General features: G+C 56.3%; 2 protein-coding genes across 2 annotated transcripts; one reads left to right on the top strand and one right to left on the bottom strand.

Moving 5' to 3' along the window:
* The first annotated feature begins 442 nt into the window (after nt 1–442).
* LOC136455457 (uncharacterized) lies at nt 443–2,769 on the top strand. Its single transcript, XM_066455476.1, has 5 exons — nt 443–624; nt 707–918; nt 2,102–2,260; nt 2,339–2,445; nt 2,566–2,769. The coding sequence occupies exons 1-5, from the start codon at nt 443–445 to the stop codon at nt 2,767–2,769; spliced, it is 864 nt and encodes a 287-aa protein (XP_066311573.1).
* Nucleotides 2,770–8,024: 5,255 nt separating this feature from the next.
* On the bottom strand, nt 8,025–8,327 carry LOC136455459 (uncharacterized). The gene has a single exon (XM_066455477.1). The coding sequence runs from the start codon at nt 8,325–8,327 to the stop codon at nt 8,025–8,027; it is 303 nt and encodes a 100-aa protein (XP_066311574.1).
* Between the last annotated feature and the right edge of the window lie 6,093 nt (nt 8,328–14,420).

Genomic DNA, 14,420 nt, shown 5'->3' on the forward strand with positions numbered 1-14,420 from the left:
GATGAGGGACGTGCGAGCGTCCCCGCCGCCCGTTCCTGAGGACGCAGTGCGGCGGGCGGTGAGCCAGGCGCACGTCGAGGCGTAGAAGAGGTGGAAGGACACCAAGGAGGCAAAGCGTATGAGGAAGATCCTCATGCGCAAGGGACTAGAGAAGCGCCACCGGCAGTAAAGGCAGGATGGTCTCCTGGTGGATGCATCCCCATCACCGTCATTGTCGACGGACGCTTTGGATGGAGATGACGAGAACGAGAGGGGGCGGGGTCCCCTGGACCATCTCCCTGACATCAGGGAGACGGTGCCTGGGGCGTCGACGAGTAGCCCAGCGCTCCCAGGAGGAGGAGGAGAAGATGCCTCGGAGCCAGCGATTGCCCGCCCCAGGGCCGTGGCCAACACACCCGAGGTGTGAGCATTAGGAAAACACACCATCAGCTCGATGGGCTCGATGGCAGAGGTGGAGCAGGTGGCGATGGGGACGACGCAACTGCCCTCGCAAAGGACCGAGGGGGTGCCAGAGTCCGGCATGGGTTGGCTGGCACTAGCAGATACGAAGGCCGTGCCACCACCACTGGCACCGCCATTGCTGAGGCGGGTCGCAGTGCCGCAGTGGTTGCACCCCCGCTCGAGGTGAGTGTTTTTTCCACGGAGGTTGTATTGTTTCCCGCTTGCTTTATGTCATATGCTAACCAAGTGGGTGTTTTGCCTTCAGCCAGAAGCGTAAGGCGGAGGTGCCTGCCCTAGCGCCGCTCAAGTCACTCAAGGTGGGCATGGGCTCCACTGCTCATCAGGTGGTGGTCGCCCAGCGGGAGGTTACCGGGGTGGCCATGGAGCGAGCGGGGGAGGAGACACCTACGCCCCACGAGGCCGAGGCCTACAAGTCAGATGGGGCCGAGGCACCCTCAGTTGTCGAGACCACCGAGGGCGAGACAGGGGCCCCTGGACTTCCAAGGCCAAGGCAACGGGGGCCGAGGCGCCCAAGAGCGCCAAGGCCGACATGGTGGGGACCGGAGCCCCTGAGACCACTGAGGCCAGGGTGGCGGGGACCGGAGCCCCCGAGACCACCGAGGCCAGGGTGGCAGGAGCCGATGTGAGCGCAGCGAAGCTGGCGGCCCATGAAGTGGAGGGGGAGGTGGGGCAAGCCTCAATACCGCCGCCGGTCCAAGGCCCGCCGCTATTGCAGGAGAGCACCCAGGAAGTGGAGGTCCATGTGATCTCCTCTAGCGACACTTCCCGGGCGAAGGAGGTGGTCGATGCTGAGGCGGCCGGCACTATGGAGCAGCCGGCTCTGACCTCGGGCGAGGGAGGCTCAGCCCTCATGCGGGTACGACCCAAACCCTACAGGTGGGATCACCCGCGTGTCTTGTGGCAGAGCTGGGACGACCCTGAGGGAGAGCCTCTGTTCACCCTTGAGGACGCGGCCGAGGGGGGGCGCTAGGACACCTTCGAGCAATACCACCAGCTGGCGGAGCGATCACTGTGGATAGTGCTGTCCGTCATGGCCAATGATCTGCTCGGGGTCGCCCAGGTTCGCGCCTTCTTTTCTTATGTGATGTTGTCTTTTTCCGAGTTTTCTCATAGTGAATGACCCCTATTTAGCCTATCTAGGAGCTCGAGACCCGGTCCCTCGGGAAGTCATTGTTCCTTCGATGGGAGAGGGACGTCTAGGACCAGCTCCAATGGTAGAAGGGCTTGCTTGCTGACGCCAACGAGGTTCTGTCGGCGTGGAGCGCGGAGGTGGAGGACGTCCACCTCCGCTGTGCCGATATGAAGGCTGAGGCGGCCACAGCTCAGGAGCAGGTCACCGCTTTGGTGGCGCGGGTCAAGGAGCTAGAGGAGGAGCTAACCCGGGTGGCTAATGATTGGGACGCCTTTTGGTCTCGGGCTGAAGAAGCGACGGCCTCTGCCAAGGCCCTCACTAGATAGCTAGGGGCAGAGCAGGGTGTGCACCTGCTGGCGAAAGACGCCCTGGCGGAGGCCCTCAAGGCAACCGAGACCTCACGGACTGAGGCTATGGTCTGGAAGGGAAAGGTCGAGGGTGAGTCCTGTTCCCCTTGTTTTATTTGTTTGTCTTATGTTCGACGCCTAACTCCGTGGTGTGATGCAGAGCTGGAGAAAGAGGCTTCCAGGGCGGCCGAGGCTTCTCGGGTTGAGGTCCATGACTGGAAGGAGAAGGCCGAGGCCTCTCGGGTTGAGGCCCAGTGCTGGAAGGAGAAAGCCGAGGCCTCTCGGGCTAAGGCCCAGCGTTGGGAGGAGAAGGCCGAGGGTGAGTCCCATAGGCTTCCGCCCCTATTTGGCTTGTTTCCCTTTGCGCTCAACCCCATTCCATTTCCTTTTGGCGCAGAGTTGGAGAAGGAGGTCACTTGGGCAGCCAAGGCCTCTATCACGGTGCAGGCGGTGCTTAAGGCCAAGATCAGGGAGCTTGATGCACTGAAGAGTGCCGCTCATACCGTATGCGAGGCCCTGGAGGTTGAGGGGGCCTAGTTGGGCAGCTCCCTTAAGAACCGCTTGGTCGCATCGAGCGGCCAAGTGCGCGAGCGACTTTGGGGGGCGCTGCATGTGGGCGTCAAGCGTGCCCTGGCCATCATCTCCTCGCACTATGCCAGCGTCGACCTCGGGACCGTCAGCGATGGCTATGTCTTGCCTGAGGATGACGAGGAGGTTGTGAAGCTGATGGAGGCAGCTGAAGGCCCTGGCACGGTGCTGGCCAGGCTATTTGAAGAGGAGGTGGTCCCTCCCCCGCCGTCCGCCGATGCTAGAGACCCTGAGCCCTGACCTGGGCCCGAGAGGCCATGTAAATAAATTAGGGATTATATTACCGTATCATAATGCTGGTGGCCTATCGAGGCCTTTATGAAATACTTATGCGTCTACGCTTCTTAATCGTTTTTCTTTATTGTATTTCCGAGCCTCTACCCTCTGTCTTGTTTCTGAGTATATCACTTGCAAATGACTTCCTCGGAGCCTAAGCTGTCCCTAGGGTGAAAAGGTGGTGAGGGAGTGCCATAGCCCGGAGGCGTAAGCCGTCTCACGACTCGGCCGACCTTTTGGCCCTGAGACAGACTTTCGGTCCTTAGGTCTTTTACAATTGACTTGTCAGAGCGTGATAGAGAGTTTGGCATAGAATTTTTTTCAAAAAATGACTAAAAACGGTGCGTGGGACTTAGGGGGGAGTCCCCCCTTCTAGTCCCCGAGGGAGGCTCAATTCTGCAAAGGCAGAGTCCCGTCTCGTTCGAGCCCCACAGTGAGCACCTCTACAGAGGCAGAACCGAGTCTCCCTAATGGAGTTATCATATCGCTGAGGCCCTTGATGGGCCCAAGGGTTTCTCGAAAGATTAGAACAACTAAAGAATGCTTCTTAATTGTATTTCAAGAAATAATGTATACAATGCTTGGAAATTTAAGGGTAAAAGCGACGTAGTTGTTCTATGTTCCAAGCGTTGGTGAGGATTTCGCCCTTCTTGTTGGCTAGCTTGTAGGTTCCGGGCTTCAGCACTTGGGCGACGATGTATGGTCCTTCCCATGGCGTGGTCAGCTTGTGGCGGCCCTTGTTCCTCTGCCTTAGCCTCAGCACTAGGTCACCCACTTTTAGGTCTCAGCCTCGAATGCGCCGGGCTTGATAGCGTCGTAGGGCTTGCTAGTACTTGGTCGAATGTAGAAGCGCAACATCTTAGGCTTCCTCTAGTTGGTCGAGGGCGTCTTCGCGGATGGTGTAGTTGCTTTGCTCATTGTAGGCCTATAGCCTCGGGGAACCATATTCTAAGTCAGTGGGGAGGACGGCCTCAGCTCCATAGACCAGGAAGAATGGTGTGAACCCCGTGGCTTGGCTTGGAGTGTTCCCCATGCTCCAGATGACTGATGGGAGTTTGGCAAGCCATTTCTTGCCAAACTTCTTCAACCGGTTGTATATTCTTGGCTTGAGGCCTTGTAGGATCATGCCGTTGGCACATTCTACTTGGCCATTTGTCCTAGGGTGTCCTATGGCCGACGAAGCCACACGGATGTGGTGGTCATCGCAGAACGTTAGGAATTTTTGGCCGGTGAATTGTGTCCCATTATCGGTGATGATGGTGTTCGGAACCCCGAACCTATGGATGATATCAGTGAAGAACAGCACCTCTTGCTCAGACTTGATTCGATTGATCAGATGAGCCTCGATCCACTTGGATAACTTATTGATTGCTACCAACAGATGGGTGTAGCCTCCGAGGGCCTTTTGCAGAGGCCCAACCATGTCGAGCCCCCACACGACGAACGGCCATGTGATAGGGATGGTTTGGAGGGCTTGGGCCGGGAGGTGCATCTACCGTGCGTAGTACTGGCACCCCTCGCAGGAGCGTACGAGCTTGGTGGCATCAGCAACCATTGTTGGCCAGTAGAACCCTTGGCAGAAGGCATTTCCGATGAGCGTCCGAGGTGCTACATGGTGCCTGCAGGCTCCCGCGTGCAAGTCCCAAAGTAGGGCTCAACCTGCCTCGGTAGTGATGCATCGTTGGAGGACGCCAGATGGGCTCCGCCTGTATAATTCGCCATCACTAAGAACATAAGTCTTGGCTCGCCGAGCAAGCCATCGGGCTTTGGTCCTGTCAGCGGGAAGCTCTCCTCAGATGAGGTAATCAAGGAACGGGATTCGCCAGTCCGTGCCCTGGTTGGCTTTGGGAGGCTCCGTGTTGACTTCCATGACCTCCGGCTCGGTCGAAGGAGTCTCGGCGACAGAGGGGCCCTATGCCCTACGGGGGGCTCGACCGCTGGGCCCTCTTCCACCACCGAGGCACAGTCGATGGAAGGTTTGTAGAGGTCTTTAGCGAAGACATTTGGGGGAGCCGGAGCCCGTGTCGACGCCATCTTTGCTAGTTTGTCCGTGGCCTCATTGAATTTGCGCGCGATGTGGTTGAGTTCGAGACCGTCGAACTTGTCTTCAAGGCGACGTACCAGCTTGCAGTACGCCTCCATCTTGGGGTCATGGCAGTTCGACTCCTTCATCAGCTGATCGACAACGAGCTATGAATCGCCCCATACATCGAGACACCGTACTCCAAGTTCGGTGGCGATCTGCAAGCCATTGATGAGGGCTTCGTACTCGGCTACATTGTTGGAGGTGGCGAAGTGGAGCCAAATCATGTAGCGCATGTGTACTCCGAGGTGTGAGATGAAGAGCAGACCCGCACCTGCCTCGGTCTTCATTAGGGACCCATCGAAGTACATGGTCCAGCATTCCACCTAGACTTGGGCTGGTGGCAGTTGGGTGTTGGCCCATTCTACCACGAAATTGGCCAAGACCTAAGACTTAATTGCTTTCCAAGGTGCAAAGGATAGAGCCTCCCCCATGAGTTTGATGGTCCACTTGGCTACCCTACCCGAGGCCTCCCGGTTATGGATTATCTCTCCTAGGGGGAAAGATGACACCACGGTCACCTGGTGGGACTTGAAGTAGTGACACAGCTTGCGTCGAGCCAAGATCATGGCGTAGATCAGTTTCTGGATATGGGGGTAGCGTGTTTTGGTCTCGGAGAGCACTTCACTGATGAAGTAAATAGGTTGTTAGATGGGTAGAGCATGCCCCTCTTCCTGCCTCTCGACCACTACGGCCGCGCTGACCACTTGAGTCGTTGTGGTGATGTAGAGTAAGAGGGCCTCACCCTTAGCCAGTGGTACCAGGATGGGAGGATTGGTGAGCAATGCCTTGAGTTTGGCGAGGGCTTCTTCGGCCTCGAGGGTCCAAGAAAAACGTTCCGATTTCCTCAAGAGGCGGTACAGGGGCAAGCCTTTTTCGCCGAGGCACGAGATGAAGCGGCTTAGGGCAGCAAGGCATCCCATGACCCTCTGTACTCCCTTGAGGTCTCGGATCAGCCCCATGTTAGTCATGGCCGAGACCTTCTCCGGTTGGCTTCGATGCCACGTTCTGAGACTATGAATCCTAAGAGCATACCTTGGGGGACCCCGAAGACACACTTTTCATGGTTAAGTTTGATGCCCTTTTCCCTAAGGCATCCGAAGCTAAGTCGCTGACGAGATCACTGGCCTTCCTAGACTTGACCACGATGTCGTCCACGTAGGCCTCGATGGTCTTCCCGATGTGCTCACCAAAGACATGGACCATGCACCACTGGTATGTGGCCCCTATGTTTCTGAGCCCGAACGGCATAGTCACATAGCAGTACATGCCAAATGGTGTGATGAAAGAAGTCGCGAGCTGGTTGGACTCTTTCATCTTGATCTGATGATAACCAGAATACACATCAAGGAAGGATAGAGTTTCACATCCCGCAGTGGAGTCAACAATTTGGTCGATTTGAGGTAATGGGAAATGGACTTTTGGACATGCTTTGTTTAGACCAGTGTAGTCTACGCACATTCTCCACTTCCCATTTTTCTTCTTATTTTCTTAACTAATACAGGATTAGCTAACCACTCTAGATGGGATACTTCTTTGATGAATCCAGCCACCAAAAGCTTCTACATCTCCTCGCTGATGGCCCTATGCTTTTCCTCATTGAATCAGCACAGGCGCTGCTTTACCGGCCTAGAGCCAGCCTGGATGTCCAAGGCGTGCTTGGCGACCTCTCTCAGTATGCTCGACATGCCTGACATATCGACATTCGCGCGAAGAAAGTCAACGAGCACGGTGTCGGTGTTTCGGACCGGCGGGCCCTCAACCAACTAGTAAAAATGTACTGCGTGCCCTTAATCCCGGATGGTGATGCAAAGAGACGTAAGGTTTATACTGGTTCGGGCAATGAGCGCCCTACGTCCAGTCTGAGAGATTGATCTTGTATTCCTTGCACCGAAATGCTCGTAGTAGGGGGTTACAAGTAGGGCAAGAGAGGGAGCTAGTCCCAGGTCTCTACGTGGGTCGACATGAATTGCTTGAGATGTTGATCTCAGGCAGCCAGGGAAGCGTGCGCGTTACAGAGTGTTGAGTGTGTATTTGTCTACCTCGTGAACCTCCCTAAACTCGTCTCCCTCTAGAAACGGCCCCGGTCTCTCCCTTTTATAGTTAAAGAGGGGAGGGACAGAGGTGATACATGTATCAGCTATATGGCGTCGTGCGAACAGAGGCGGCATGTCTAAGCCCTATAGCCTATTACTATGGCGGCATGGATGATGGAGTGGTCCTGCCCTTGAACTGCTGGAGCAACGTGCCGGTCACATATGATCCTGTGCGACGTGGGAGCTCTAGTGATAGCATGACGCAGGGCCTGGCAAGCGACGTGCTGGTTGCTGTGTGTTGATTACATGAAGAGTCAAGGCTTAGTTGGTGCCGAGGCCGAGCCATCGTGGGGGGCTCAACAGGTGCGAATCCCGAGGTTGCCAAGACCCTAAAGTAGCCTGTCGAGGCGTGGAGGGAGCAGTTGGTCCTGTACACTAATTCCGAGGCTATAGTAACCTAGACCTGACTCCGCACGCCACAATGTTCCTAGAACAGGGGTTAGGTAGCACTGCGTAGTACGAGCGCCGGTCGTGGGCACAACACTAAGCACAGTGATCGGTAACCCCTGCCCCGTCCTATCCTGGATGGCATGGCTTCAAGGTGACTAGTGTCTCATCGGCCACTCCGCTATGTTGAGCTGTCGTTCGGCTGATATCGCGGGAGCGGTTGAGCGTACCGATCGGTCATGACATTTTGTCCGAGAAGATGGTTGAGGCGGGGGTGACGAGGTTGTTTTGCCGAGCCGACCTTGAGTCGAGGCGGAGAATCGGTGTCTTGTCTGAGGCCATACGCACAGGGCCTCGAGCGAGACAGAGAATTGATTCTCCAGCCGAGGCCTTTCGCGCGAGACCTCGAGCGAGGTGGAAAATCGGTAGATCGTCCGAGGCCTCTCGAGCGAGGCCCTGAGCGAGGCAGAAATTCGGTAGGCCGTCCGAGACCTTCCGTGCAAGGCCTCTAGCGAGGCAGAGAGTAGGTGGCCTCGGACATGGCCAGGGTTTAGCCAATAGTTGCCCCTTGGTTTTGATTTTGACGGGATCTAAGCGATTTTTTCGATTGTTGCTTAGGGGACCCCTTCTCATGGTACCCGACACACGACTTCCTATTTGATGTCAAGGGTGGCACTGATCCTCAGCGCTCGGTCATCGGGGCAGGTGGGGTCGACCAGGACGAGTTTGACATCCTCCGTAGGCTCAAAAGTCCCGGCATGGCGCTTGGAGTCGGGCACCTCGCTACCGAGTTGGTCAAGGTTAACGATGAGGGTCTCGGCCTCTACGATAGCCTCGGCGTACTCGATGCACTCGACGTCGCAGTCATATGCATGCTCGTACATGGACTCGATAGTGATAACACCGTTGGGGCCCGACATCTTGAGCTTGAGGTACGTGTAGTTGGGGACCGCCATGAACTTGGCGTAGCATGGCCGCCCCAAGACGGCATGGTAGGTTCCCTTGAATCCAACCACCTCGAAGGTGAGGACCTCCTTACGGTAGTTGGAGGGAGTACCGAAGCAGACGGGCAAGTCGATGCGCCCGAGAGGCCGCGTACGTTTCCCTGGCACAATGCCATGGAAAGGCGTGGCACCACCCCGGAGCTGCGACTGGTCGAGCTCTAGGAGCTCTAGGGTGTTGGTGTAGAGGATGTTGAGGTCGCTGCCTTCGTCCATCAATACCTTAGTGAGCCGGGTGTTACCGATAATGGGGTCAACAACAAGTGGGTACTGTCCAGGGTTCGGGACATAATCAGGGTGGTCATCCTGGTCAAAGGTGATCACCTCCCGAGACTAGTTGAGGTACCGGGGTACGACCACCTTCACCGAGAAGACCTCCCGGCGCTCCCTCTTCCGCTGGCGTGCCGTGAGGCACGCTAAAGGCCCGCCGAAGATCATGAAGGCATTGTGCACCTCGGGGAATCCGTCGTCCTTGTCGTCATCCTTGTCGCCGGCGCCCCTCCTCTTGGCATCATTGTTGGGGAGCCCTAGCTTGGCATAGTAGCACCGAAGCATGGTGCATTCTTCGAGGGCATGCTTTACCGAGCCCTGATGGTAAGGGCAGGGTTTCTTAAGCATATCGTTGAAGAGCCCGGGGCCTCTGGGGCCTCGGGGATTTCTGCGCTCTACGGTCGCGACTAGGCCAACCTCGAGGACTTCCCGCTTCCACTGGCGACCCTTCTTCTTTTTCTTGGGGAGGTGGGGAGCTGAGGCCCCAGAGGCCTCGTCCCTCTGCTTCGCCTTGGCGTCGTTGTTGGGGAAGATGGCCCCAATGGCCTCTTCGCCCGAGGCGAAGTTGGTGGCGATGTCGAGGAGTGCGGCCACCGAGGTTGGCATGTTCCGGCCCAACTCTCGGACCAGGGTCTTGGCAGGTGGTACTAGAGAGGAAGGCTTGGATGATTTCTGAGTCACCGACGCTTGGCAACTCGGTGCATTTCTTAGAGAAGCACCGAATGAAGTCTCGGAGAGACTCATCCGGCACCTGGTGACAACTCTTGAGGTCCTAGGAGTTCCCAGGGCGCATGTATGGGCCCTGAAAATTCCCGACGAAGATCCTTATCAAGTCGTGCTAGTCGTGGATCTATGAGGGAGGGAGATGTTCAAGCTAGGCTCGCGCCGAGTCTGACAGGAACAACAGGAGATTGCGGATGATGAGCAGGTCATCGTCCATGCCGTCTAGCTGACAAGCCAGGCGGTAATCGGCTAGCCAAAGTTCAGAGTTGGTTTCACTACTGTACTTCGTGAGGTTGGCCAGTTGCCAAAACCGGGCTAGGAAATGAGCAACGCGGATAGCTCTGCTAAAAACTCAAGGGCTAGACGGCTCGAGAGAAGGAATGCGGTCCTCCTCACTGTCGTAGTGGCCACCCCGGTGTGGATGGTAGCCCGGGGTAGGCCCCTTATTGTCGTGGCACCGTCGTCGGCCGACCACATCGTGGTCGCCTTGTGCCTCACGTCGGTTGTCGAGGCGGTCGCGGACCAAGGGGACCCTATTAGCTGTCGATACCTGAGCGGGCTCAGGACAAACTAAGGCCCCCCCTATCCTATCGAGGCGGTGCTGTGGGAAGTTCTGAAGCGCCCCCGCGTCGCCTAGAGGCAGAGCTCTCGGCCTGCTGTACCACGGTAGTCTTGAGGAGATCCCAGAGCTCGCCGCGGACCCATCGCCCCTCCGTGGTAGAGGGTTCGGGCATCGCCCGGACTAGCATCGCCGCTGCCGTGATGTTCTAGCTAGCACGATTAAAGATTGGGGGTTGCTCACCCCCTTCGTCATCGTTGATGCAGTGGTGGACGTCGCGGGCCTTCCGCCGGGCTCCTCCGCCATCACCACGAACTCGTGGCTCCTACTCGAGAGTGTCTCGAAGCTACTGTTGGAGGAGCCGGTCTTGTTCAACCTTGGCCTAAAGCTCTCGGAGCTGTTCCAGGTCCGAGCGTCGAAGTTGTCCGGGGGCAAGGTTCTCGTTCCGCACCGCTGGTGGGACAACGCGTGAAGGTGTGGCATCGCCTGCCCCCTGGCGAAGCGAGGAACGGTTGCCTGCCCCCTTGTCCTCATCGCCCGTGCTTGGCATCCCAAGTCCGACATGGAAGCACTCACGAGTGGGATCATAAGTGCCTTCATCGTCAGAGTCAAAGTAGCCGAAGCAGTAGTCGCTCGCGGCCAGGAAGCGGCGCATGGCTTCAGGGTCGCGAAGTCCGAAGAAGTCCGCTCTAGCCCATGCCTCGTCCTCCTCTGAGGAGTCAGCGTGGGTGTGAGTCGAAGTCGTGGTGCCAAAGTCGAGGGCAAAACGTTGGTGGCGTCCTAAGGGCTCTGCATGAGCAGAAGCATAGGCGGAAGCATAGGTGGCGGTGGCATTTCTCAACCCGAAGGGGTACGGGGATGGCGCCATTGCCAGGCTTTGCTCCACCGAAGTCGACTCCTCAGGAGGTGGTGGGGCAGAGCTTGATAATGGGGCGTCGTCATGCGCCACCGGCGTCTTTCCCTTGTCCAGGCTCAGGCAAGACAGGTCCCCAACCAAGGACCTTATGCCAACAGTTTGGTGAGTGCGACGAGAGCGGCCGCCCGGGCGCCGTCTATGCCCGGGCTGCTGATGCGTGATGTCGTCGTCGGTCGGTGGGGGCTCGGGGCGTGAGGAGTATCATATCGTACTCACATCCTAGAGACATGAACTCTAGGCTCCCGAACTAGATCACCGTGCCAAGGTGCAGTGGTCGTATGGGGTCTGCCATCCGAGACTCATTAGGATGATGAAGCTGACACACAGGTACCCCTACCTGGCGCGCCAACTGTCGGTGTTTCGGACCGGTGGGCCCTCAACCAACTAGTAAAAATGTACTGCATGCCCCTAATCCTGGATGATGATGCAAAGAGACATAAGGTTTATACTAGTTCAGGCAATGAGCGCCCTACGTCCAGTCTGAGAGATTGATCTTGTATTCCTTGCACCAAAATGCTCATAGTAGGGGGTTACAAGCAGGGCGAGAGAGGGAGCTGGTCCCAGGTCTCTGCGCGGGACGGCGTGAATTGCTTGAGATGTTGATCTCAGGCAGCCGGGGAAGCATGCACGTTACAGAGTGTCGAGTGTGTGTTTATCTACCTCGTGAACTCGGGTCCCTGAACTCGTGTCCCTTTAGAAACGGCCCCGGTCTCTCCCTTTTATAGTTGAAGGGGGGACAGGGGTGATACATGTGTTAGCTACGTGGCGTCGTGCGAACAGAGGCGGCATGTCCGAGCCCTGTAGCCTGTTACTGTGGTGGCATGGTTAATGGAGTGGTCATGTCCTTGAAGTGCTGGAGCAATGCGCCGGTCACATCCGATCTTATGCGACGTGGGAGCTCCAGTGATAGCTTGACGCAGGGCCTGGCAAGCGCCGTGCTGGTTGCTGTGTGTTGACTGCGTGAAGAGAAGAGGCTCAGTTGGTGCTGAGGCTGAGCCGTCGGGGGGGGGGGGGGGGGGCTCGGCGGGCGCGAATCCCGAGGTTGCCGAGACCCTGAAGTAGACTGCCGAGGCGTGGAGGGAGCAGTTGGTCCTGTATACTGATTCCGAGGCTATAGTAACCCGGACTTGACTCCCCACGCAGTTGTGTTCTTGGAAGAAGGGGTTGGGCAGCATAGTGTGGTATGGGTGTCAGTCGTGGGCACAGTGCTAAGCACAGCGGCCGGTAACCCGTGCCCTATCCTGTCCTGGACGGCATGGCTTCGAGGTGACTGGTGTCTCGTCGGCCACTCCGCTGTGTCGAGCCGTCGTTCGGCTGATATCGCGGGAGCGGTTGAGCGCACCGGTCGGTCATGACATTTTGTCCGAGAAGTTGGTCGAGGCGGGGGCGACGGGGTTGTTTTGTCGAGCCGGCCTTAGGTCAAGGCGGAGAATCGGCGTCTCGTCCGAGGCTGTACGCGCGGGGCCTCGAGCGAGATGGAGAATCGGTTCCCCAGCCGAGGCCTTTCGCGCGAGACCTCGAGCGAGGCGGAAATTCGGTAGGCCGTCTGAGGCCCTTCGTGCGAGGCCTCGAGCGAGGCAGAGATTCGGTAGGCCGTCCGAGGCCCTTCGTGCGAGGCCTCGAGCGAGGCGGAGATTCGGTAGGCCGTCCGAGGGCTTAGGGTAGGTGGGCTCGGACATGGCCAGGGTTTAGCCAGTAGTTGTCCCTTGGCTTTGATTTTGACGGGGTCTAAGCGATTTTTTCGATTGTTGCTTAGGGAATCCCTTCTCGTGGTACCTGACAAGTGTTTTATTCTCATAAAAAACCATCACCAGCCAGCCCAAACCATCACCAGCATCAGCACCGACCAGCGAACACGCTGAAAGACGCAGCTTGGTTCTCACCTGTTGAAAAGTTGTGTAAGAACATAAGAAAAGGTCACTCGCAAAGAAGAAAAATTGCTCCTGCAGAGACGGTGAGACACAGGACATGGAGAAGTCACTGGTGCCTCCAGAGGTTAAAAGTCGTCCTTCTCACGTGTATATATAACAGGAGGAAACTATGAATTACAGTTAAATTTTGGCCGAATCTTCAGCCTGTTCGGGAGCCGTATCGTATCGTAGATTATTTACTGCTGGCTGGTTTGGTGTGAGAGAAAAACACTGTTTCTGGCTGAAAATTTACGATCGTTTACGAGCCAGCGAACATGCTGCTTATCAATATATGATTTTTTATTAGTCAACAACAGCTGATCCCGAATTTTCCAAATTTCGTCTGTTTTGGTAGGCACCAAAATTTTTCAGTTTTTCGCTAAGTTCTTCGGTACTACTTCAGCAATACTTTTTAGCGAAGAAGCAGTGTTTTTCTCTCACAAGAAAGGGCGTGTTTAGTTCCGAAAATTTTTGGCTTTTGGCTACTGTAGCACTTTCGTTTGTATTTGATAAAAATTGTCCAATTATGGACTATTTAGGCTTAAAAGATTCGTCTCACGATTTCTTGACTAACTGTGTAATTAGTTTTTTTTTATCTACATTTAGTACTCCATGCATGTGCCGTAAGATTCGATGTGACGATTACTATGCAAAAATTTTTGGCTTTTGGGTGGAACTAAACGGGGCCAAAATCATGGAACCATGCCTAGCAGCAGTATGTCCGGCAGTATGTGTAGCGTAGGACGACCGGCCGGTTTCCTTTTCAGCTGAGTGCATGCAGCCGCTGACAAACACTGGACTTTGAAGCTTGGCCCTGGCCAACTCTTTGCATTGCCCGAGGGTAGTATTTATTATCAACGGTTCACATGCACTTCCAAGGTTCCGAATAAAGCCGAAGCAGCTGGCCTGCCTGTAGCCTCCCCGAACAGGGAAGTCTACTCTCTACTGTCGAGAGAAAGGTTAGAATACTCTCTCTTTCGCATTCTCACTTGTTACTAGGAGTACCCCGTACGCATACGTAGGAGAGTGGCTACTGGCTACGTAGTTTGCATTGCCCTGCGCAACCCAAATTAAAGGCAGAATGATGGACAAATCACAGCACCCGCTGCTAGAGCTAGTGCAGAACGTCCGAACGTACCCCTCCTATAAATACTAAAGTAAATAAATAAACGCATGCAAGCGTACGTACAAGGTCATTGAAGACTGAACCCGGCCTGCACTGCAGCCACGCACAGCGTCACAGCGACACCCGGGGCCCTCACCCATGCTGCGCAGCGTCAGCCGTCAGTACAGTCCAGGTCGACACACACACAACAGCAGCCACGCGTCGTGCAGCGCAGGTCGTCAATAGCGGCTAGCACCCGATCGATCGCATGCAGTTGCAGACTCGCAGTGGGAAGCCAAGCCACGATGAGCGCCAGGCGCCTGCCAGCCATGCCCCATGAGGCCATGAGCCATGGACGCAACGTCAAACTCGAATTTACGCCGGCCGGCCAGTCGCCCACGCCCCGGCGCAGTTCTGGCCGGTGTCCCCTGCTGGTCACCGACCTCGCTGCGCGCTCCAGTGCGCAGTACTAGTAGGAGTAGCTTCTACTGCTGTGCTGCACTGCCTGCGTACGTAGGCCGAGGACGACCTACTGTAGCTCTAGCTGGCTCTACATCCATTGGCT

Source organism: Miscanthus floridulus, chromosome 5 (genome assembly GCF_019320115.1).
Source record: "Miscanthus floridulus cultivar M001 chromosome 5, ASM1932011v1, whole genome shotgun sequence".
Taxonomy (NCBI): Eukaryota; Viridiplantae; Streptophyta; class Magnoliopsida; order Poales; family Poaceae; genus Miscanthus; species Miscanthus floridulus.

Coding starts and splice junctions, on each gene's coding strand:
- LOC136455457 (XM_066455476.1), top strand. CDS start 443: ATGGCAGAGGTGGAGCAGGTGGCGATGGGGACGACGCAACTGCCCTCG. Junction 919..2,101: donor AGTTGTCGAGACCACCGAGG/GCGAGACAGGGG, acceptor GGTGTGATGCAG/AGCTGGAGAAAGAGGCTTCC. Junction 2,261..2,338: donor TTGGGAGGAGAAGGCCGAGG/GTGAGTCCCATA, acceptor CTTTTGGCGCAG/AGTTGGAGAAGGAGGTCACT.
- LOC136455459 (XM_066455477.1), bottom strand. CDS start 8,327: ATGGCGGTCCCCAACTACACGTACCTCAAGCTCAAGATGTCGGGCCCC.